At 44.7% G+C, this 26,135-nt stretch overlaps 1 protein-coding gene across 7 annotated transcripts in view; it reads right to left on the bottom strand.

The window, feature by feature from the left end:
- LOC144155062 (putative phospholipid-transporting ATPase IIB) overlaps positions 1–26,135 on the bottom strand; it is a 64,726-nt gene that overhangs the window by 2,276 nt on the left and 36,315 nt on the right. For all 7 annotated transcript variants that reach the window (XM_077686294.1, XM_077686291.1, XM_077686290.1 and 4 more), the window contains 11 exons: positions 23,384–23,545; positions 21,043–21,135; positions 20,676–20,759; positions 17,957–18,127; positions 15,944–16,132; positions 12,169–12,313; positions 9,485–9,638; positions 5,024–5,155; positions 2,397–2,505; positions 2,220–2,277; positions 1,922–2,125 (listed from right to left, as the gene is read on the bottom strand). In XM_077686294.1, coding sequence (XP_077542420.1) covers positions 1,922–2,125; positions 2,220–2,277; positions 2,397–2,505; positions 5,024–5,155; positions 9,485–9,638; positions 12,169–12,313; positions 15,944–16,132; positions 17,957–18,127; positions 20,676–20,759; positions 21,043–21,135; positions 23,384–23,545 — 1,501 coding nt within the window. The remainder of the gene's footprint in view (positions 1–1,921; positions 2,126–2,219; positions 2,278–2,396; positions 2,506–5,023; positions 5,156–9,484; positions 9,639–12,168; positions 12,314–15,943; positions 16,133–17,956; positions 18,128–20,675; positions 20,760–21,042; positions 21,136–23,383; positions 23,546–26,135) is intronic.

Here is a 26,135-nt window from a genome sequence, read left to right as displayed (position 1 = left end):
CCGCAACCATGGTAGAAATCGGCAAAGGGCACTCTGCCTGAACCACGAGCAACTTCTTCGCCAGGAGGCCGTTTTCGAATCTTCACCACACCAAGATGGCGGCGCCCACTAATGTGGTTCCGGAGATACGGCGCTCCGAAAATTGTCGTTATTTCATCTACTTGCACAAGTAGTTTGTCACCTTAGTACATGTTATTTTTTCTACAGGACTTTGCAATGTTTTTTGATGGGAAAACTTTGAAAACGCACAGAATATAAGATGTGCAAACCGACACTGTGACTTTGAAAAGAGCTATCTCGGGGACAATGTGGGTGTGTTATTGAATGATCAATCAATTAAACCTTTACAAACAGCATCACCTCGGTAAAGTTATGTCGTCAGTAAGCATTTTTCTCCACTGAAACTGAAGAAGAGTTAAAAGCCTTGGCTCTTAGACTGTTTTGGAGCAGTTTCGCGCAATTTTTGCAATTTTCAAGCGTTTGGAGCAGCCCGGCGCAGGAAAACAAATTTGTATCAAAACTGCGCAATATGCGCAGCTGTCTCACCCCTGGTGGTGATTCCCTAGCGCCTTACACACGAATGAATGTTTCGTGCATGGTTTCTTGAGCCTCTTCACTGGCTCCTAATGCCCTCAAAAACTAACGAAAAAAAACGCGTCACTTGCTCACGACAGATCCAGTTGGCTTTCTCTTTTCGCGAACAGAATACAGGTATGTAGCTGGCACAGTGCGAAAGTGCTGATGACACGGCGTCTGGTAACAGGACAGGCCGTTTAGTTGTCCAGAAGGACTTTGTCACTAAGTTTGCCATAATGTTGCTGCCTCTCTATGTCGCTATTTGCACACATAGTCACGATCGAAACGTGAGCTCTCGATCTTTCTTTAGAATCGCACAAGCCCACACTTACAACCATACCACGTCACTCAGAACTTTAAAGGTAATTACCTTTTCCTTGCAGGATACCTACTTAAGTTGCAGTTTGGCCCAACACATTTTTGCCTCGCCCTTAAAAAAGCCCGCATGTAAAGTGCTGGCCTTTGTTGCAACATGAAAAGCACATGCAAAGTATGCAAAGCCAGCACCGCTGGCACGTTGTGGAAGATTGCGAGAGGCGAGAGTGAACTCTGACGTGGCGGCGTCCACAGACGTCGTCTGCTCCAGGATTCGTACTAGTAGCTCGTTTCAAGAGCATTACTGCATGTCATTCGGGCAGTATTTATTCACTGCTTCTAAAGTGACTGGAACTTATATTTAATAACTTTACAGAAAGAAAAACATGAATATTTACAATACAGGCAACATTAGTGTGATTTTTGTGCACCGCATCCATAGAAGAACATGGAAATAATGGCAACACGCCCTATGCGTCATCTGTCATGCTGCGGTGAAAACTGGATTTGCTCCTCGCCAGATGGTGGCTTTATCGCGCTGTCCGCCCACACTGTCGCGACCTAGCTGATTCCCCTACTCAAATAATTCTTTCTCCATGGCCGAAATGAATGACATAGGCTCCTTTCTTTCATCCTCCAGTGAAGCTGCTGATGCATTGCGGGGAAGCCTGCTGCCTCCACCAAAAGATGCGGGTGCATTTTAGCAGTCTTCAGAAGGTTAAAAAAATAATAAATTAGACCCAGGGCTTCCTGGGCCAAAGAAAACAAAGCATGAATGTTTGAAACATAGGCAATAACGGTAATTTTAGGCATTTCAAATTGCAACATCTCTGTAGAAATTATGGTGCAGTCACAATATTGTGCATATGCATTCTTTGGAAATTTATACTGCAAACAATATTAATGCAGAAAATTAATTTTTTGACAAATTTTTTGCTCTCAAAACCAGTGCCCCCCTTGACTGCTTTGCAGACCACACATCATTTCTTTATAAATGGAATGTGCAGGCTTTGAAAAAAAGAAGACTCACCAAAAAACTCGTTGAGGGCAAAGAGTGATGCTACATATATGCCAAGGCTCAGCATTTCAGCTGCAATCATTAACCAGTGCCACGTGCGTATCGTCAGGGCAACCATCAACAACTCGGTCAGAATCAACGATGTGAAGCTGATGGACACAATGTGAATGAACTCATCTTCAAACAGCAGCAGGGCCCCATACATAATGATTCCACCTGTGATAAAAACAAGTCACAATCATGTCACACCACATAATGTAGCCACAAACAAACAAGCATCACAATTTGAGATCACACAGTGGCAAGTTACCTTGATAAATGCTTATCAACACCCACACGAAAAAAGTCTTGAAAGACAAGGACCTTCCCTGCAAGAAAGCATAAGCACAGCTGTTTAGAAATACCATCCATTAATTGCTACTAAAGAACATACAAATTTAAGGAATTGTGGGTACACAAAATGTGAGAAGCAAGAATGGGTAGTCACCTTAGACAATTCCTTGTACAGTTCTGGGTATGTGAGGGCTGTTTTTGGCTCCACATCTTGGTCCAAAACAAGGGAGAAGACAGGAAACATTGTGTACACTGTGGCATATCTGAAAAACGTTAAATGTGTAATAACCCTCAGTGGGCTGTAGAAATGACACAATGCTGCTATACCCCAGATCGTACCCAATCGAAGGTTTCGCAGGGTTTACCCCGTAAGAAAAGTCGCTATAGGTTACATATATTGTGAGTGCTTATTTGTGTAACCGACGATTTATTGTTGCATCACAAAACCATCACGAAGTGTACAAATTGCCATCTGTCAGTGGGGCAAATCCCTCACATGTACATGCCCATCATTTGTACAGTATCATCATTTTGGGCTGTGACGCACACACACACACACACACACACACACACATGCTGTGCGCATGCCTGCAGGCGCGTGTGTATGTGTGTGTGTGTATTGTAAGGCTCTTGAACAACAGGTGAACCAGGTCGCTTATTCGGCGATGAAACCAGCTCCGAACACCGATTTCAGAAGCGATGATGATGATGATGATGATGTATAATCGAAGAGGATGGGATAATATTGATGAAGATGATCATGTTGTGTCAGGGACGAAATACGGGAGATCGCCCATAATGTATAAACTGGTCCCTGCAAGTGTTCGTCGATGCCCAGGGCATGGTGGCGTAACATACGTGCTCACAATGTATATCGGTGAGTAAACAGACAGATACACGTGAAAAGCAATATCTAGTCAAGCTCCAGTGTTTTGTCCATCCACCCATTTTCCTGACAGCGGATGACAACACTTTTTGGAAACGTGTCCTTTCAGCAACGGCTTCCATTTGAACACAACGAAGGGCAGTAGCTTGCAGCCGTCACCTGCGTTTTATTTTTTCCAGTTGACCTGAAGGGAACTTGCCTGGAGCCTTTCCGCTGCACTGTCAGAGCTGAGGGCATGTGAAGGTATACAGGAGCTTGATCAGCATTGCTGATCTCATCCAATTGAAAGTTGACTACCTTTCACAGAGAAATAACATGCCACTAAAATCCCACAAGCAGCTCTTCGTAGATTTCTGGAAGCTTCTGTGATATCGAAGTCTACCGACATTAAGAAAACCCAGTGCAGCACATAAAACAAGACACTCAACGCTTTCATGCCTTGGAGTCCACCTATTGAATGCCTTTCTCTCTAGCAATCTCCCTTGCCTGAGCTTGCAGCGGCTCGATGTTGACAGTGAGATGTGCAGCTTTTTGCTCTTGAACGAAGTCTGTAAAGTCAGGTTCAACATTGGGAAATGCCCCATTTTTTGGCTCCCGGAAACACCTCATGCCGCTGCATGCAAAGAGGACTTCCTCCTGTTTTCGCCAACCGCAAATGCGGTGCTCGTCCACGCCGAACTGCTGCCCCACAGGACTGCTTCCAATGATTTAGGCAGCTAGGATTGCTCTTTTAATAAAAAGCAGATGAATACTGCTTTTGTAGTCCCGACATGACGTAAAGCGGGGCTACAGTGAACTGTGACCGTCGAGAAGTAGGCAAAGTTGCAATGGCAACTGACAAATGCGACACATGGAAGAACCAAAGCACGGCATGCATGGGCAGGCACGGCAGGTGCTGGTAAGACTAGGGCCTAGACGATTCAGTGCGCCACTGTGCTGCAAGCTTTGTGCAGCGCTCTTCTGCTTCGTGGCAGAGCCACCATTATGCAAGCCTTCCGCGTGGGTGCCCCTCTATCGGGTGAGTCAAGCCTGCAGCGACAGCCAAAAGATCCCAACATGCCGAAACGTGGTGCCTGGGCTGCTTTCTGCGCTCGCTTTGTGGCAACGCGGCCGCCTAGAAAATCGTATCACAAAGAGAAGCTCTGCCGTCAACTACCAATACCCCCCATACGGCAGCTCTCCCATGAATGATCGATGCTCCCTCAAGAGCCGTACGCTCGCAGTGCGCGCTGTAGATGTAAAAAAAGAAGAGCTTTTGTGTAAGCACGCGGAATAACCATGCGCTGGGGGTTGAGCGGGAAACTTTATTCCCAATCATGAGAACACATTCGCTGCGAGATGACACCCATCGAAGTTACCGGCAGTGGCACTGCCGCGCGATATCAAAACAAGCAACATGGCGGCTGACACTAGCGACCGCTTGCGATTTCCTTTAATTCGTGAGTACGTTACTCGCATTTAAGAAGCGTTTTGTTCATATCTAATAAATAAAATGAGTATTACCGAATCCCTTGAATCAATGCACGGCGCTGACATAGGCACAATCACATCACGTTCAGCACATTTACGAACACACTGGTGGAAGGTTAACCGCTCACCCTAGGTATGGTGGACAAAGCATGCAGATCAGGAACGCCAACTTTCAAAGTTGGCATCAGCTTCATTGACGCTAGAATGTATGCAATGGTAAACACTACGCTCAAAGCACAAAGTTCGATTTCGATTCTAAGTCGACCTCCCAACATTGGATTGTCAAACTTGAAAAAATGGGTCGACCTACAATCGTGTAAATACAGTACACTTTTAAGTATCTGTATTACTTTGGTCATGGAGGGTAACTCAGTTTGTAAAGATGCCCGCGTACAATGAGCCATGCAATGCACTGGTACACTTACCCAACCATTAACAGGCCTTGGTAGAGTGCCACAGAAGCAAAGTAGAAAACAGATGAGAACACTGCCTGCATTGTTGAGATGATCAGTCCTCGATGGATAACAAACTGGCTTAGAGCAGCTGATCGCTTGTAGCTGCAAAAACATGCAAACACAAGTTAAAATAGTTAATTTCACAGAAACTAAGCTTTCATACTGCCAGTAAAGTCTTTTTAAAGATGGAATTAAAGTATCCTCAAAATTGTACACACACAACTGAAAATCAGCACATAGTAGAACCTTGCGGAGAGTACAGAATTAATCTTCCTCAAAGAAAAGAATGTACACCGGCAGCAAGAATCTGTTACTATGTCTTAATTTTTACACTTCTACAGGTAACAGTAGTCAATAAAATACATTCAATGAGAAACGGCAAAGTTGTTGGGAAACTCGGTGCATTAGAACAGTGAGCTGTGTTCTGCTCTTTGAACAAGGCATGTGTAAATATTTTTTTTTTAACATTTGATCAAATGATATCACGCGACTTGCAAACGAGGACACCGAATGGCACGTGCCCACAGGCCACCCATTGGTACCTTTTCTCCCAGAGGAACCCCCTTTAACCCTTTGAGGGTCACGGCCGTACATGTACGGCATTGCTTGTATCTTTAAAAAGCGCACCTTTTTCGCCAACTTCTCTTGCTTGGCATGTGCTGCCACACTTCGGAAATACGCCAAATTTTTTTCTTGCACCGATGGCTCTTCTTTTTATTTTTTTATGATTTACTTTAGCGGCGCGCTGGTTATCGCTTACGCATCCGCTAACGAGGGGGCACGCTAGGTATCGCCCACCGGGCACCCGGGCGCCTCTCGCTTCTTGCGCCTGCCACAGACCAGGTCGCCTGCGAAACTGATGAGGCTCTTTTCTCCCCCCCCTTTTTTTTTTATTTTATGGGCGGTGCGCCGTCTACCGCTCCTGCATCCGGCCGCCTGGCTCGCCCGCGCGCGCACAGCGGCTGGTTTTGGTATTGTCCTCCGGGTGCTTCCCGCTTTTTGCGCCCGCGAAACTGATGTCTGTCTGATTTCGATTCACTCAAAAAGTGCCGGCTTGTTACTCTCTCGTTTTTATTTAGAATTTTTCTTGTGTTACTCATGAATGAACCACATATATGTAACAACACAAACGATTTTTTTTTGTCACTTTATGGTCACCCTAAAAAAAATTACGATAATTTTTTCACGAAATAGATTCATCCGAAGAATTTAAATCAGCAATAAAAAAAATTGACCCTGGGGGGTCGCATTTGGTGAAAAAATTCGACCCTCAAAGGGTTAAACCAAGCAGCAACAGTTTAGACACATGCGCCATTTCGTCAGGGACTCCGCTTGGATGTTCTGTCCGTGTTGGTTTAGCGGGTACCTTCTCCTCACGGCCACGAACACAGATATCAGAGTTGAGCCTGCATACAGCGAGCACAGCCCCCCGCCATAACAGTCGTACTGTTGTTTGATAACTTGACTGTACCTGCCGGCAATAAAGCCATGCACCGTATTTGCACGATTCTAACGCGAACCTTTTTTTAATGAGAATAGGCATTTAAAAATACCTGTGTGTCACCACCGGACTGAAAACTAAAAAAAAAGAAAAACTCAAAACCGAAACGGCCAACTCTAAACCGAAATGAAGCGGCTCAATGAATGAAGGAGGCTTCGTTTAAATGCAAAGTAATCATCTTGGCGGAAACGGAAGACAACCGGGCGGTGTGCTGTGCATAAGGCGTCCCAGAGTTGTGTGTTTGCAATTGGCATAAACAAAGGGACCACATTCTTAAGTGCAAAGCTTCACAGAAGGGGTTTAGCTGCCCACAGTTTGTGCAGGTCTGTGTTGAATAAAATGTTTTGAGCACTTTTTAGGCACCAGTTAATGGCAATATTTGGTAGAATTGGTGCCAAGTTGTTTTTAAAGCAAAGCTTCACTACTTTCGTCCAGCGATTTCACAGAGGATGCGCAAGGTGACCTTTTGACCAGAGACACAACCCCGACGACACACCCCTCGAAGCGCATTGCATGATTCGCGGGGCCCGCTGTCGGCGCTGCACACAAGGCTCCGTTTCAAGTTCTGTGGCAGCCGCCGTGATGGGAGCAGCCGCTCAGCTGATGGGCAGCCGGCCAAACCCGCAGCCTCCCATGCATGAGGCCCTGGGTTGTCTCGGGCAACGTGACTCGTCTCACGCCCGGTGAAGAGGAACGATGCGTTCGCTGTGAATGAGTGCCGCGTTCGCCCGGCCTCTTTCTGTGAGTGTTGCATGCACCCGAACGGCTTTGAGACATGGTCGGCAATACAGCTAAATCAAAGGTTAACTACGCAAAACCAAGACTCAACCGGACTAAGCCAAGGGTTTGCTTTGCATATCCAAGGTTAGTTGAGCTAAGCTGCAACCGTTTTTGTAGTTTCCGGGTGCTGAATTCTACTGCGCATTACAATCGGGAGCACATTAGAATTGTGCAAATGCGGTGCTGATATTTTTTTGCGACATTTTACAAATTTTGCATTAGGGAGTATAGCAATCGTCAGCGCATTTTTACTTATTTTCTGAATAAGCAGGTAAGTACCATCGTTGTTCCCAGTGTCAAACAAAATAGACAATGCAACCTTCATGCAAAGTTTGAGCCTGAACGGAGCAGCAATTCACTCAGGAAAAATTCTTAAGACTTCCATTTGTCAATGTAACACTCTGTATAATCATGCAAGGGCCAAGCTAGTGTAAGGGCTCCACTTGGAGAAAAAAAAATTTGGAAAGTAATTTAAAAGATCCTACTAAAAAGTGATGTTAGGTCTGTTGCCACTAGGTGATGCTAGCTGCTTCTCCGCTAACCATACTGTCAGCGCCAATCAGGCCGGCACCACTATTTCTTTGTGAGATGCACAACCACAGCCGTGCTGACAGTGTTTTAAGTTAGATCGGTGGCATTTCACCTCCAAAGAACCGAGCCCTATTGGGACTCAGACCTCAATATCTGTCATCACGGCCGCAGGAGCAGGGGAGACATCCCGTGCGACCGATCAGAGCAGAATCTCTCAGCAGAGTCCCCGCAGAACGCTCTCACGGGCTGCACGTCAGCTCGGGTAGAAGAGAGGAGGTCTCCTCCGGCGATCGGGAAGAGGGCAGCGAGGGAGGAGGCGACGAACCGGTCCTCTTTCCCCCTCGCCCTCCGCACACGTTCGCGGCGAGTCGGTTCGGCGCGTCGCGCGGGGTCACGAAGGGGACACGACCTACGTGACGCGCCGGCTACCCGAAATGGCGGCTACCAGCTCGCCCAAAACGTGTGCGGACAAGGCATAGGGACACTAGGTTCCCCACAATTTGCACGATTGTAAGTCGACTCAAATGTAGGTCAACCGCAGCCTGTTTGAACGCTGCTGTGAAAGAGAGCCGAGAGAGTTCTTCGGCTCCAGGGCACTCATGACAGATGGGACGATTCAGCACATTACAGAAGTGACACAAGCACGTGGCAACGCGGCCGCCTAGAAAATCGTATCACAAAGAGAAGCTCTTCCGTCAACTAACAATACCCCCCATACGGCAGCTCTTCCATCAATGATCGATGCTCCCACAAGAGCAGTACACTCGTGGTGCGCGCAGTAGATGTTTAAAAAAGAAAAACTTTTGTATAAGCACGCGGAATAACCATGCATTGTGGGTTGAGCGGGAAACTTTATTCCAAATCATGAGAACACATTCACTGCGAGACGACAACCACCAAAACTACCGGCACCGGCCACTGCTGCGCGATTTCCTTTGATTCGTGAGTATGTTACTCGCATTTAAGAAGCGTTTTGTTTGTCTCTAATAAACAGAATGAGTATTACCGAATCCCTTGAATCAATGCATGGCGCTGACGTAGGCAGAATCATATCACGTTCAGTACACTTCCAAACGCACTGGTGGAAGGTTAGCCGCTCTAGGTACGGTGGACAAACGGCACAGATCAGGAACGCCAACTTTCAAAATCGGCATCACCTTTATTGATGCCGGAATGTATGCGATGGTAAACGCTACGCTTCGACCGTAACCGTAGAAACGAGGGTGTTCGCTTTCACCAGCTCATAGCCCCCTCCCCTGATTTCTCATTTCTCTTTCTGTTACAAGCGGCACTAAGTTCGATTTCGGTTCTAAGTTGACTAAAATTAAATTGTCAAACGGAAAAAAAAAAAAAAAAAAAAAGGTCGACTTACAATCGTGTAAGTACGGTAATCAGATACGCCAAAGAGTACAGTAAACAAGTAGCTGGATAAAAGTTTGATGTGGATGAAAACCGCATAGAAGCAGAAAGGCATTCCGCGGCAAGGAATGCAAGTGCTCAACACTGGAAAAGGAACTCGTCTCATGTATGTCGTCAACGGCTAGAAGCACGACCCGAGACAGCCATCCAGGGAAATGAGAACGGAACAGTGCCCCCACAGAGCCGGAGCGCACACGCACCTGTAGCGGCCATGGACTAGCAGCAGCTGGGCAATGTGGTGGAACTGGGTGACGGAGAAGTCGGCTGCAAGCGAGGCCTGGTTGCCCTCTCGGCCGACAATGCCAATGCCTGCATCGGCCTCCTGGATCATGCTCACATCGTTGCCACCGTCCCCTGTGATTGGAGTGCCCACACAAAGCCAGTCAAGCTCTCGCCGCAATATACGCCAATGTAGACAAAAATAGAGGCAAACGATGCACGAAACAAGGCAGACGGTGGGATTTGGAATGCGGACTAAACTAGACGGTGCTTGAATTAAAGCGAACGCTGTTCAGCCTGCTGTTCAGCAACTACAACTTACTAAACAACAAAAATTACTTGTAATTTTATTTGCAACAGATTAAATTTAAAATTTTGAATCATTCAATCTGCAGGTATCTGGAAATTTCCCCTTCCCTGCTGCAACATTTTTTTTTCCCCTATTGGGGAGAGGAGTTGTGGCAGAGCCTCTGTCAGGATGTGATTAGGGCTGTCCCATCTGCTGAGCTGTGATAAGGTATGAACCTACACAACTCGCCCTACTCACAACCAACTAGAGGGAAGCCAACTAGAACGAATTCCCAAATTTTGTCCACACATTCACCATGAATCTTTTTGGAAGCTTTGCAACTCGTCTAGGCCTTCCAGACTGGGCAGCTGGACGGGTGGTGCCACCACTAGGAGCTCCCCTCGTTGCTGGAATGGGCCAGCGCATCGAACTACGCAGCGTTCCGTTATTTTCGTCATGCTTGCTTTGGTGCTTTTAATGTTTAGGTGGTATTGTGAGCAGATACGTGCGGTGAAACAGTCTAGGCATATGTGTCGGGTTTTTAAGCACTAAAAGCTACATAAACTCATCGAACGCTTCTTAGGCCGGGTATGGGCCTCTTTGATATGGGCGCTTTTTGCGGTGCTGTACTCATGGCTTAATCGGATTTGAATACGAATAGAATTATTAGTGTTAGTATTCATTTCCACCAGTGTAAATTATTTCCACTGGTTTCAATCACTATGGTTTCCACACCAGCCTTAATGTTAAGGTGGGATACCTGGATACATGTGCCTTCAAGAGAAACGCACTCATGTGCGTGTCCGATTACCGTGTGGCCGTGGAAACGTTAGGGCGGTTTACAATTTTATTTTTCTGTTACCGTAAGCTTTGGGCCTTCTGTTTCCATAAGTGACAGCATGGGAGCCGGAGAGCTGAAGCGGAACTCCCGCGTTTGTAGCGGTCATTTTATCGAGAGTCAAAGTAATTCAACCACCCCAATACCCAAGCTACAAACCCTCCCCCCCCTCCCCTCCCCTCCCCTCCCCTCCCCTCCCCTCCCCTCCCCTCCCCTCCCCTCCCCTCCCCATTTTATCCCCTGTGTGAAACAATAGCTGGCAACGATAGACGGCCAAGGCGTTAAAAAATGCGGCAGAGTGTTAACGTCAACCTGTGTTGTCTAATGCATAAGCATTCTTTGTCGAGTATGTCAATGCAAACCTTGTAATGCCTTGTCAATACATTTATCGTTATGAGAGTAAATGTAAAGCATTGAAATAAAAAAATATAACCAAACGAAACAAAAACTGCCCAATTTCGTCAGTGACAGCCGAATCTGGCAATCCCTGTCTGTTACAGGAAACACAACAAATAAAAAATATGTTGAAAATGAATTAATAAATCACAGTTCTATGCAATTGTGTGCTTTCATACGTTTCTAAACACACACAAAAAAGAGAACTGAGAATAAACTGACAAAATCGTGTATTCTGATACCGCACTCTCACGTGATAGGCTGTCTGTGTTTAGGCATTTAATGCCTGAACCTCAAAAGAATTTTTATGCATTAATAGACAATTCTTGAAGTGAAAGTATGGGAGAGTCACAAACCCCTCAGCAACAAATCATTAATCCCTATCAAACAAATGAATACACTAGAGTGTGGGCGATGGAGTCTGCATAAGTTAGGCATGCATGCACACACGATACTACACAAACTATCAGTCCCTTTACACAGCTCGGGGGGTTCACTTTCACAAATTTTGTGCACGCCCATCTTTCACCTTCAACTTCCTCCCAATTGCTGCCCAAATTTTGCATACTTCCATACATATGGACACGCTATGTGCACAGAAGGGTCGTATGCCCTTGTAAGACAGAAACATTATGCTCCCGCTAGTGTCCTAAAGCTGCTCTTTGTGATTGGCTGGCATCTTAAATTGTTTTTGCTTGTAAGCAATTTATTTTTCTCTTTTTTTCCCCCTTCAAGCCACTACTGGCAGAAGAAAAAACAGAAGTAATAATGTTTTTGGCCTAACCCATACACAAATCTTGTTTCTGACTGTCTTCACTTCACAAAGAACCTGCCCTTAAATCTCAAAAACGTCTCAAACTTCCTTCCTTGTACTGTCATCATAACTTTGATCTACTGCGTGCCTAATTTCTAGAGCCCATCCTGGAGGTCACATTTTCCCAAACCAAGCTGCACTAAGAGAAAGGGAAAAGCCTCCAAAGCTAAGGAATGCTATAAAGGCACTAATACTATGCTAGAAGATGCTTTTCCTCTTTTTTTGTTAATTTGATACCCCGTAGAAACTATCATTCTTTTGCAGGTCATAATGGCTGCTCTTGGCATGCAGTTAAGGCAAGGCCAACCCAAGTCAGCCAAAACCTTACCAACAGCACAAGTAGTTTTCTCTGTGTACTGCTTAATCAAGTGGACCACTTCAGCCTTTTGCGTCGGAGAGCAGCGACAGCACACCACAGCTGGGCACTGGCACGCAAGCTCCATAAATTCTCGTGGATAGAACTTGAGACACACCTGCGAGAAATTGGCAAATAAAACACAGTAGGTTATTAATGGAGCAAGGGCATGATGGTACATATTCTTAAGATGTTTTTTCTTGGCATGCGTTAACAGTGAGTTCTGCTTTTGAGGTGAGCATGAATGGAATAATGGCTTTGTTCGAATAGTGTTGAAGTGATACTTTGAAATTGCCAATAAGAAAACTGAAACATAATATTGCGGATAAGCTTCATTAATTGGAACAAAAAATTGAAGGCTGACTTTGTGGCACGTCCATTATAAGTGCATAAGCACAGATCCGTTTTTGGAGTTCTGTTGAGATGTTTTATGACGCTTGTTTGAGTTCTGATAAGACACCTTCATTTGCTTTAGACACTTTGTCTGAGACACTGCTCCATGAAGCAGATGCTTAATTTTATGCCCTTTTACGTTGGCATGAGGAATGCATAACGGCATGCAGCCTCAGAACAACATGCTTCTGTACACGGGTCACTTCTGTTCAGAGGCTCCTGAGCCAGTGCAGCACACCTGCGCCCTGCTGCTGACGCAAGAGCCTTTCGTGCCTAGCATATACTAAATGTACAAAAAGGCATTAGCTGCACCGTGAACCCTGCCGAAGATGCACATGCACGACATTACCAGCCAGGAGAGAGAGAGGTCATGTCCTCTATCTGCCCCTCAAACCCTGCCAAGGACCGCCACTATTTGTGCAGCTTGTATAAACCATCCTCCAGGATCCCATGCAACCACCACTGTTGCTGCTGCCACTTGTCCTGATAACATGCAGTTGTTTGACAGGCGGCACCGAGGGGGAGGGTAGTGGTTTTCTCCTCCATGTTAAGGCCACTTTAAAGGGACATTGAAGTGTGAAAACAAGTTGTCCTGTGTCAGCAGATGGCAGTGTCATGAACACAAACACACCACTCGCCGCCGCCTAAATGATGCAGGAAATGCCAAAAACTTGACAACCGGTGCCGTCGCCCCATACATTTCTTTGCACTATGATTGGCAACATGAATCGTGAATGGCGAAATCGGACCAGTTGAGCTTGCTTAGGTGTTTTTTCAAAGGTTAAAAAAATACGGTAACATAGGACAATGTATAGACAATGTACCTGGCAGCTTAGCTTTAGATGAACATAGTTCTAAAAACCTCAACTTAGAAAGGAAAGGCTTTGTTTCAGTTTCAGTCAAATACTTTTCAAGCGAGAAATTTAGGAAGCTAGAAGTGAACACAACCATTCGTTTCCACATCCAGCGTACATATATAGTAGTAGACACAGTGGTCAAAACGGGCTATTATTAACGGAAGTTCCGAGGCAAAGAAGCCGGTTGTCAGCTTGCTCTTCATACTTTCTACTTCTTCTGCTAGGCGGTAGCAGCTCATAGCCTGATCAGTGTGTGGGCTCTGCCTGGTCTTTTCCGTTTATGCTGCGAAAAAATAACGGGGATAGATAAATGCCAGCTTTCACAATTTATTTAAAGAAAAAGAAACGGAGCACCATTTATCATCAATAACCTCTAACAGAGCTATGAATCTGTAATCTTTAAATTTAAGCAAAAAAAAATATATATTTTTCCTCCAGTGTCCAGTGCACGCATTCAGCAAGCTAGCATCGCCAGTTTAAGGCAAGCTTTTCAGCACTGATCTGCTCTAATGGTATTTTCAGCAAACAAAATGCCATGTTTTGTACTATTGCTGTTACGCTGTTAAAAAAATGTGGGGAAGGGGCAAGAAAAAAAGTCTAAAGGCCCTATTCTGAGTCCCTTTTCCACTCCATTTACTCCCTTCCACTCAACTGAGGGGAGGATTCTGCAATGCTTATGCATGGGGAAATCGATTTCTTCCACTGGAGTATCGGGAGGAGGAGGGACTCAAAATACCAGGGTAAGGGCACAAAGATAGACATGCCATTCTTCGTATGTCCGAGGCGTAAAAAACGGAACATAACAGATTTGTTACAAAAGGACCAACTGGAGAAAAACGGCGACTATGAAACAGTGTGCAGGTAAGGTTTCTCATTCAGAAAGTGTTGAGAGAACCTGCTTGTGCACAATTACGCTATCAGGGCACAAAAACAGAAGCATGAGGGTGGTGGTGGCCTATAGTAAAGCCAAGTAGACAATAAGCACTTCAAAAGCCCCTTCTTCTTGTCTTCTAGTCGCACTTTGATGGTGCATTATGGCTAAGCATGATGCAATACTAAAGGACGCCGGGGCACCGGGAAACAGTCACAAGCGCTCAAAGCACAATATATATCTGATGCCTGACATGTTCCAAAAGACGCAAGTTTGCTTAACTTTTTCTTTATGGCAGAAAAATGGCCGATTATGAGTGCCTCCACAAAACATTTTATTTCTCTTGAGCTACTGGACACATTTAGCATTGCTATGCATGAAATTGAAGCTTACAGATTGCTCTTTCAAACACAGAGCAACAGTTGTGTGAAAGATACAATTATTTAGTTTACTGGTCAAATAAACAGAAAAAAAAATGCACAAAGAAGTACACACACAATACATATAGGCGTTTGTACTGAGCCTAAAAATTATTTTAGGAATTCTAAGATATAAAAGTTGTTTCTACGTTCCTAAGCCATGATTCAACATATATATCAATGCTGTACACCAAGCTGTGGATTTTTTCGGGCCTGCCAACCTAGTGGCCCTGATGGCTGTGCCACTCTGTGAAGCCACTCAAGAGTAGGTCGGTCTCTCTAAAAATATACTTGTTTGTGTTCTCACACAAAAATCCTTATCACTTCAGTGGTAAAAAACAAGAAAAAAATCCAGCGCTCTTGAGAAGCAGCACCCTAGGTTGTCCAGACCCTACACATGAAAGTAAAACCGCATTCATCAGATAAGAAGCACGCTTTGTCCATTGAATGGGAGCGTCTTTATCAGAACTAACATATGGCGAATCCACATCATTGCTGGAATCATCACTGCTGCTGGGGTAAGAAATATCAGCAGCTGCAGCTGCCGAAGTCCCTGCCACAGCTGTCCGCTTTTGCGAAGCGTGCCGTGAGGTGGACGCCGTTTTTACGTGACTCGCCGCTACAGCGGGTCAAAATTTCTCTCTCGATGCCGTCTCCGCACGTGAAATGTAAACAAACGATAATGAAATCAAAAAATGAGTTGCCAATAAATATTCCACATGGCGTTAGCTGCCCGCAAGGCGCTGTTTTTAGCTTTCGCGGGACGTTTGAAACCATTAGAACTCCGTGTCCGATGGCCTATGGCGCCGTAAGGAAATGGTTAAGAAAGCATTCATTTTTCAAACTTTGAAATGTACTTTGAAAACAGTGTTCCTATACGGCTATTAAATTTGAAAGAAAATCAAATATGGTTATTAACTTTAATTATTCACATAGACCCCCCCCCCCCCTCTTCCCTCCTTGTTTCTATGCAGTGTAGCAGCAACAAAAACATGGCATGTGGCTGTTGAAAATCCCATTAGGACAGAAAAATGCTCCTGAAAAACTGGCGTAAAAAAACAATCCAGGATACTATGCTAATCGTGTTTTAATCTGCCCAAGTACCGTAGGTTATAAGTTCCAAACGACACAAAAAAAAAACTTTTACAAAGAACAAAGTGTAAAAAACATTCGACTTTTCACTTTGACAGATTGTAAAAAATAGTCACCTCAAGAGCATCACCACGAATGATAAGGGCATAGTCGTTACGACGCCTGAACTTGTTCAGTTCGCATCGTGCTTCCGTTCGATTCACAACGGATTCGAAGACATGCAGTTCCTGGGATCTCGAAACAAGACGCGACGATTTTGCAATGCTCGTTGCAGTTTCCAGTTTGTCCCCTGTGAGCATCCACACCTAAAGGTGAGAAAGAAAAAAAAGAAGAAAAGAACCATGACAAGCAGAAATGCAAAATAGCCAAACTGTCAAACTAATAAATAAAGGACAAAAAAAGAACATGACAAACGTTGACAAGACAACAAATACCCCAATGTGTGCCATATTATCACTGTCTTCAGATTAGAAGACGAAAACCCATTTCTATTTTGTTGCATTCTCCCTGAGTAAACTTAAAAAAATTAAAGTACTTAAAAAAATTAAAAATCGGCAAATTGCTGTAACGTGACAAAGTGAAAAACCAGACATGAACAGTTGCGAACTGCATAAAATCATGAATGTGACTAACTGGAATACAACCTAGTTGCCCTCCATAAGGCTGACAGGTAACTATTGCAACCCTTCATGCGCGACAGCTGAACAATTTTGAAAACAGGTCGCGGGAAACGAAAGTGGGCAGACGCTATCAACTGTGATTTTCTGCATTACCGTTGTACCCATGCAGAGAGGGCACACCAATAGCACTTTATAGAAATAAAATAAAAATGCAGCAGCGACAGTTCTTGAATGTAATATAAATAGCCTTGAATGAGAACTGGCTTGAGCATGAATAAAACAACACAACGCAGTGCCACGCTTACTTAATACAAGCTACTGTCACAATCAGTTTGTTGTGCCCTTCACATTTTGTTCATGCTCAAACAAAAGCTACATGCCTGCGTGCGCACACAGTAGGGCACGGCTTTTATTTGCACTGAATTCCTGCGTCGAAATATAACGCGAACCATTTATAAAGTCACCGCTTACAGTAAGGGGCCAGGCATATGCCGTTCACCTCCCAAAAAACTCTACACATAAGCACATGCAACTTCAAACACGGCCGCCAGAAGCCCAATACCAGAAAAGAGGAATAGGCCATCGGACTCGGCATATGTTCCCCTCTTTCTTGATACCACAACAGGAAAAAAATAAAACGCGCTTTTGCTTGTGCATTACGTTTGGAGTCACATGATAACTAGCCGCCCTTTCCCCTTGCACAACACGGGTGACTGTCAACTGCCATGTCACAATCTCTGCACCAGAACACCCTGCTCAATCCACAACGACTCTTTCCTTTTTCGCCCCTTGGGAGTAGCTAGCCGCTGCTACAATGAACGCTAAGCAGCAAGTTATCTCTACTGGAACAGTGTGCCAATAAGACACCACCTTTCGCATTTCCAGCAAACAAGGTAGCATGCAAAAAAAGTAACAAAGGCTTGTGTCCTGATCACACTTCACCGGCGTTAAATATCACCAGGGCTTCCGCTACTATGGCATCTGTTCTTCCAAGCGCCACGACATGGCAAACACGCTCTTTTAAAAAATTAAAAAATAAAGTTAACGCTGTGTCCGTGATTTTGAAAAAATGTGCAGCAGCAGCTGATGCGAAAAAAAAAAAAAGTTAAATTAACACCATGCCTGAATATATATATATATATGGCCATTGTTCGAGTAGACAAGTAAAGAATGCTCAAAAGGTAGGTTGTACATATATATATAGCTTAGTGCCTGTTTTGGTTATGGTGTGGTGCTGCTTATAATGCAGATTTTCACAGCTGCATTACTTTAAAGCGGTATAAAATTAAGCTACATATTTTTCCTTTGAAAATGACATCTGTTTTCAATGGTTCTTTATTAGTTACCAGTAGTTAACCATTTACAACCATAATAAAAATCCAAGCATTATTGATTTGGTTGTATAGCAAATTGAACAGGTATTCACTCTATTTTAAGCCTGCTAATTTTTTACCCTTGCACCACCCAGTGTGACACGTCACACATTGGTGTCAAGAAAGTGGGCACAACCTTGATTCCAGCATTGCGAAGGAGCTCAAGGGTGGGTCTGACTTTGTCCTGCAGTTTGTCTTCGACTCCAGTGAGGCAAAGCAGTTCAAGGTCTCGCTCCAGTGTCTCGATGACAGCGGTTGTCCGGGCAGTCCTGTCTTGAATGGACACCTTGGCCTGGTTGTAACGAGCCTGAAACACAAGCGAAGGAAGTGTACATGAATCTCATCACAGCAAGCAAGCGGTTTGACCTTTAGGATCAATCTACCATACCAGGCAACGTAGTGAGCAAATTATTACACATTAAAGACACAGTAAAGGCTGAACGGCTGAACAACTTTTTGTTTAACATCTTTCATGGCTCTTTCAAGCTTTTGTTCGGCAAAAAAGTTTACGTCTCAATCATGAAACGATGCTTTGTTTAGCTAGAAATAACAATCACAGCTCCACCCCGTTTCAATTCCTTCATTTGTGTCATAAAAGACCACGGCACAAACAAAGCCAAGCAACCACCTACTAGTCCGACCAAGCCACTGCAGTGATGCCGCTTCGAAGAAGGTGTAGAAAACACCTTCTAGGTGCAGAAAAAATTGTAGAAAGCACAATTGCCCACAGTGGTCATCAGTGAAGCTGACTGCCAGATTGGCTGCACAAATGACTGTCCTAACACTATTCTCACTTTTGCCACCAATGTAGATTGTTTGTATGTCAGTGGATCAGTGGACACCATGTAAAGGCACACTTCTTCAAACACAGTCTCTTCAAGCATGACACCAGTTATAGTGCAGTTCCTTGGGATGCCCACTGACCAACTGGAACAGCTGAGGCGTTGTTTCAAGGTCAGAAAAAAAAGGGGGGGGGGGGGGGGATCAGCCATTCAACAGGCATGGTGCTCCCCTCTAACTTGGCCACAGGACAGAAAAAAATAAGGTGATTTTTTGTTCATGCATTTGTGTTAAGCCATATGAAGTAATGAGATAACCACAACCACCTCTTCCCTTGCCACACACACCTCTGGATAGTCCCAACCAGAACATTGTGCTGAACAGCTATTTGCATCACCAATGGATAAGGCTGTTCGTGATGCATAAGGCCACGCCATTTAGGATGGGTTGACTGACTCATCAAAACACCAACCAAAAACCATTAACTGCATCGACAATACCCACCTGTCATACATCTCAGCCAGAGCAAATTAGAAGGGATGTGCGTCCGAAAAAAATTTTGAGAGCATCTAATACGCCAAAATTATAAGAGAAAAAAAAAGTACATTCCCAGTGCAGTTATTGCACAAACAAGAGGAGTGCGAAATAATGGTTGTAAGTGCCCTGTTGTGATTTCCCCCTTTCAAGTCACACCCTCCCTGAGCACTCATAAAGGAAAGCAGCTGTTTACCGTCAAAGCTTGCTTAGAAGCACGCTTGGGTAGCAGTGCGCAAGTGTGCATCCATTTATATTCTGCGGGCTTTCCTTTTTTCTCCCCCAAAAAAACCACCATGCAAACAAAATTACCATAAAAATGCCTGATTTGTGGGTTTTTCGAAGTGCTCTACAACTTTATATTCACACTGTAGCAAATAAATAAAAGGCTGACTAATTAAAAATAATACGGTGACTAATTTTTAGCAATGCAAAAAGTACTGGCTGTAACTACATGTGACAACCTGTAATATGCAGGAGGTCAGACTTTGCTGGAGCACTTGGCCTCTTAAAAGATCTTGGTCCAGGTTAACAACAGCATATTACACATACATGCACCCCCACCCCCTTACACACACACGCAAGCATGCACGCATGGGCAGTAAGAGGGGACTATAGCTCTCATGCAAAAAGCACTGGCAGTACAAAAAGACTATTGGTCTCACATAAATTTTTTTGGCTGCACTCGTTACTAACAGCAGAGTATTTAACCTAAATCAAAACTAAAATAAAGCCTTACAGTAGTGAGACAGCCCGTTTGATAACGTTTACTGGCTGAAGTTTGGCTCTCGCTGATGGCATTAGTTCAGCAAAAGCTGCCAGACATTTTCTTTACATTAAAATGTTCCTACATACCTCTTCTTTTCAGAAAAATGCCTCACAAGCTCTGCCAATCCCACTTCACCCCTTGCAATTTCTAATGTAACAAACTGTAGTGTCCAAAAATGTATGAGGCAATTACAAATGTTTTCAGGCTTTGGCATTTTCTTCATTATGTACTAAGCAACTACTAGCGCCGCTATGAATGATGTTATTTGCATACTCAGCACTGCAATCTACTGGCTTGGGTAAGCTTGCTCTTGCTCTTTGGGGCCTCTTTAAAGTGTCCAGCCTCCCCAACGCGCAGTAAGGCAATGATGCTGCATCTCAGGTAAAACAAACTGCGGCAGAGATCATACAAGAAAGAGCATCAGAGGGACACATGGAGGGCTTCATGGTCAAAGCAAATAAAGTGCATTGGCAAGCACTTATTTATTCTCCTACATGCATCAGCAGGAGACTTGATCACACGTGTCGCTACCAGCGAAGGGAAGGCACTGCGCAGTGAGGTCACGCAAAACAAAGACACGTTGCTCTGGCCACCCATTCCTTGCTTCTGTGCTGGTCATGCAGGCACGGCTATGTGTGAGGGTGCTTTATTCTTAGCATGGCAGGTGTGTACACCATTGCATCACATCCATGTCGTAACTGTGGTTGCGGAACCCGATTTTACATGGCACACAGCACAGCTTGCTTGGAGTGAGATTGGTGTCAGCCCATACCTCAAATTCGAGATACTGTTCTTCGGTGAGATTCTTTTTCGCCACGACAAGGGTCCGCAGTCCTTCTCGTGCCATGTTCCCACACTGAAAACAATCAGACAAGTGTCGGGCAATTTGACAGCACGGGCACTTGTTAGATGGTGCATATACAGTAAAACCTCATCACAAGAGACACTTAAGGGACCCGGGAAACGTGTTTCTTGTAACCAATATCTCTTGTATGCAATGTTGATAACATGGCAAACATAGAAAAACCAACCAAACCACTTTCATTCAAATAACTATAATATTCAAGTGTCTTTTGTAACAGTGTTTCTTGTAATGAGGTTTTACTGCACCACTTAATTAGGGCACCTAAACTGCTCACCTCTTCATCCAGCCAGTCATTATACTGGACGATTCCACTCATAACGGCATCGGCTCCTTTCATGAAAAATAAAATCTCCCCAGTGCCTTCATCCTGAAAATAATATCAGTTCTAAAATAAACCCCAAGTCTCGTGACACTATTCACATGTGTTACTTAAAAATGCTTCTGCAGTGGTTAATAAAACAGTGGCCAAGGAGAAATATTGCTCCCAATAAAAACAGGATTTGTTGTTTCCCATAAAAGTTTCCAACATTTAGGCATTTGGTACTATCCAACTATTAAACAATTAACGTAGCATAACATCAATAAACATCAATGGTATTGGACATGAGAGGACGTGACGGCCTCAACATGTAGGTGATGAAAAATGTCATCAAGACACAAAACAAAAGTTACATCAATGCATGCATCAGCACGTGATTTAATGAATCAGGGTGGGAATGTTGATTTCCACCATTACCGTCAGGCCATTACTCCTTGTTTTTGTTTTTTCTAGGTACCTCAATACCTGAATATGTAACATTTTCATTTGACACCTAAGCCCAACTCTGACAGCGATGGCAGCACCATATGTTGTGGGGTGCATTCTGCGTGGGTGCAACGCAAATGTTACCTGCTCCTTGTCTCGGTGGAACAGTGAGCAAGTGAAACAGAATACGGAATATCACTGACCACAGAATTCTGTCTACTGCCTAATGATTTGTCAGATAACTTTGGCAAGCTTAATGTTAAAAAGATCTAACAATAAAACGTAATCATGGTGCGCTACACAGGCTCAACTGTGTGATGGCCTGGTCCATGGTCCAGCTAGTGCATGTAAAGGCTCCACACTCCGGGTAACCGCGGGACAGACCAATTTCCTCGGAAGTTAACAACTGCATCTGAGAGCGCAGCCTATTTTTTCAATTATTAGTTTTTGTTTGCGGAAGCACAATTATTTTCTTCTTCCTTCATTTGCCTCCACAGGAGACAGAAGCTGCTTTACAGCGTCAGCTGCATCAGTCTGAACACAATGCAGAACTACGCTTTCCAGAGAGAACTATGCCGACACTTCATTCATGGTATTAGATACTCGCATGAAGAAAACATCACACAGCATTTGCAAGACAAAGGCGAGAAAAAAATTCACAGTTTCTAATCCATCCATAATGGACATGACTGCAAGCACTTCAGGCAAGGCTGTGGTTTGTACTTGGAGACACACAGCCTTCTTCTTAGGAATTTTTGGAAGCCAGTGCTATGCCGCCTAACAATCCTTTTTCAAGCACACTGAATTGCCCTGCACCTGCAAAAAGCTAGCCCCTCCTTTAACAAAAAATTAGTATCTTGAAGCAAAATCAACCTTTACAGTGGAGCTGTTAAGTTATTGTTAGTGTTGATGGTGAAGGTGTGTCCAAAAACTTGTCGCACCTATTCTCGCAGTTGCCCCTTCGAGTAGAATGTGAAAGTGCTCTTTCCCGTCTCCTCACTAGGGCGCCTCCCCAAGAGATGCGATTCCAATGGTGCACTTCCGGTGACAATTGGTGTTCAGTCAAGTAACACTGCTTGGCTGCACCACCATACCTTTTCCTTATGCCCCCACCCAGCTGCCTCCAGGAAAGCATACTTGCATTATGGCAGGTGCTCATCCAAGGAATCCTTCGTTTAAACTGCACCACGTATTTCTTATTGTGGCAACAAAATTTGGCGACTGAAGAGGATGTCCAAGCAAGAAAAGACATACCAGAAGCACTGACGTGTTAATGATCATAAAAAGCACCGAGAGAGAAGAGAGAACTGAACATTACAAGGATTGTCTCATGGGATCCGGACCGAACTCTCGTGGGATCCGGACCGAACAAAAGCACCGAAAAATCTGCGAGAATGGACTGACAGTATGCCATGGGGAAACGCCATTACCGTGAAGGACCAGTGGCATGTCGTGAAACTGCTTTAGCTCGAGAACATCACGGCGCACACATGCCAAAACTAGTGGCACCATGAAGAGGTTCATGCATTGTGTGTTTGAGAATATATTTGGTTCTTTCGGCCTGTGCCCTGTTTGACCATTTCTGGTTTCAAAATTTCACCCTCCCCATAACTGCACCATCATTTCACGTAACATCACGTGATTGCCTCACTCGCCCTGCCCAGTTTTCATTGTTATTCACAATTTTTCAAACAGTCCAAAATAACCGAATACTTTAAACGATGAAAATGAGCAGTGCACCACATGGAACACCAAACCCCATTTGTCAAGTATTCGAAGTTTCAAATATCAACACACCTATAATTCAAACACCTAGATATACACTGCCATCCCATAGACAACAGAAAAGCAGAGAGCAAATGCAATGCACCTTGACCACTATGCCCATGCGCTTTCTCTCCGACGTGAAGGGAAATGTTTGCAGTATGGTGTAATGCAGGATGCTGCCATTTGGAGTGCGCAATTTCATTGTACTGAGATCTCTGTAGACAAGCTCCAGGCCAACGTCCTCAGTCCAGGTCACTAATGCCACCTGAAAAAAGTGCCATAAAAGCAGACTGTTATTTGTTTAATATGGGGAACTGCAATAATTTCCTACTACTTGTGTGCCATTAAAGCGGCATTTCAGATACTGTTGTGTCAGAAAATAGACCTGCAATATAAGCAGTAAAACCACCCCCCACAAAATCCTTCTGGTGATTGCACAAGTGATGCGAAACACAGATTGGCTCAAATGCATAGACAGTACTCACCGCGAGCAATCATCGTTAATTTGTCTCATTTCAAATAAAGGGAGTCAGCATAGTGTGATTAACAATAATTACACCCATAAGTATCCCATGCATGCACCACTGCTTTGTATATCTAACCAACGAATCTTTGCTTACCTATGTTGAGCACCCATGTTCTGCCTCAAATGTGCATAAGGTTTGTTTTGAAATAAAGAATTAGCAGACTTTCAGCTCTGATTGTGCAGAGAAGTCATAACAGAGATCTGAATCACAGCCACACTATACAGGTGAAATGCCCATGGGCGTGCCCTACTGTAATCGTAACCAAATGTAAAGGGGGAGATCAACACAGACTGAACTGTGATTCAGTGAAATTTCAAATTGGTGTGCAGGTAGCCTTGACATCATTGCTCAAGCATTTAGGTTTGCTGGGAGAACCTGTTTTGCAGTGCAGATAATACTAGTTTGTCATTGAATTCACCAACATGCAATTTTTCAAATGTCACTGTAATACATGCACTAATGCACTACTCAAAAACTTGAATTCCTTTTCTTTGAAAGGAATGGGGTGAAACACTGAATGTGAAGCTAGGGTGTTTGAAAGCTGGAAGCACTGGGCCACCTCAATTATGAGTCCCGAGCTTTCCGTGGCCGGTCCAAGACGCAATGCTGCACATGATTTTCCCATGCATCTTCTACACGAATTCCTGCCTAAGACGAGTCCTTAGACTGCTCGCGGAGAATTGAAGACTGGTACATTGAGAAGGGCCGCTGTTATAGTAGCACTTGTCAAAGAACGTGAATCGTCTGCCCATGAGCATGCATGGCCCACTGTCTGTTGAGAGGAGTGAGATGCCAATCCCGCTACTTTTGTTTCTCATGCTCGTGAGGGGTTGGGTGAACTCAAAGCTGCCTCAGAATGACCCACCACTGTGTCGTCAGGGGTGGGATGACCTCACAACTGTCATGAGGATCGAGATGATCCACAAGTATGCCATGAGGAGTGGGATGTGTCATGAGGGGAGGGATGACCCACCACTGCCTCACATGAGGTGCAAGGTCATGAATCAATGTGTCAATGTGGATTTCTTCATAGGATTGATTTGATTGATTGATTGTAGGTTTAACGCGCCGACGCAACGCAGGCGATGAGGCGCGCCGTAGTGGAGGGCTCCGGATTAATTTTGACCACCTGGGGATCTTTAACGTGCGCCGAAATCTCGTGCACACGGGCGTTTTTGCTTTTCGCCTCCATCAGAAAAGCGGCCGCCGCGGCCGGGAATCGAACCCGCGACCTCGTGCTCAGCAGCGCAATGCCTTAGCCACTGAGCCACCGCGGCGGGTTTTCTTCATAGGATGGTCATTACAGTGACATGGGTTCGCGAGTAGGACAGCCCCTTTATTATGTGGCCCCACAGCACAGTGAACGGTGAATATTATATTCTTCTTGTGGCTAGGGCATCCACGTCGAGATCATGTGCGATGAGTGATCGCATTGATGGGGTGCTGACATGATGCCACTACAGGGCTCCCCTCACAGCACGCAGCTAATAAATTAGGTGAGCGCTGTGTGAAGGGCACATAACAATAAAGAAAGGCATGGAGATGGAGCTATGTGATGTGCAAGGAAAACGTGCAAAAAGAACTATGCAAGATTTTCAAAAGGCACAATATGGGGCCATACACACATATCTACAGTTATGTACAACAGGTGTGTACACACTGATGCAGGGTCTGTTGAGCAGTCTGTGGTCACGCCATAAATGAGTGAAAGAGGAACAGTCCAGCTCAACGCATACACTTCCAGTACAGCAAGAAGCCTCAAGTGGGTGACACTGCAAGCGGCGTAAGGGCATATGGCTGACCGGGGTAGATAGCAGTGTGGCAACTGAGAAGAAGTGAACAGGAATGGCACAGTAATTTGTAGGGCATGGACGTAGGGTTGCCACCTTTCCCCAAAGAAAAAACCGGCCTTTCGGGGGTGGGGGGCATGGTATAAAGAAGGCTGAATTTCTGTTGAAAAAAAAGGAGCCATGTTTTTTTTTTTTTTGCCATGCAATGCCATTTACTGTAGTGTTTTCCTACAGAGAAATCAACATAACCTTTGTACTAAAAGTGGTTGAGATTTTGGCTATTGCTCTGAATGTGCTTCACTAAACCACACTTGCGGACCATGCCGACCGCATTTCGTTGCGTTGTTCCTTCCTTTGGGCCACTTCTATCTTGGGAATCACGCTCGCCCACCTATTTTCTCTGCTCGCGTGTCTTTGCATTATCGTCATGGCTGCTGTATTGACGCTTACAAAAGGCCAAAAAAGAAATAACTGCGGCACCATGGCCAAAAAACCGGCCAAGGTCGGCCGGTTTTAGGAACAGACCGGCAACCGGCCC

The sequence above is a fragment of the Haemaphysalis longicornis genome, unplaced genomic scaffold, assembly GCF_048455015.1.
Source record: "Haemaphysalis longicornis isolate Haplotype H1 unplaced genomic scaffold, Haemaphysalis longicornis Haplotype H1 scaffold_1, whole genome shotgun sequence".
NCBI lineage: Eukaryota > Metazoa > Arthropoda > Arachnida > Ixodida > Ixodidae > Haemaphysalis > Haemaphysalis longicornis.
The sequence above is the reverse complement of the archived record's forward strand: the minus strand, read 5'-3'. Positions and strand labels throughout refer to the sequence as shown.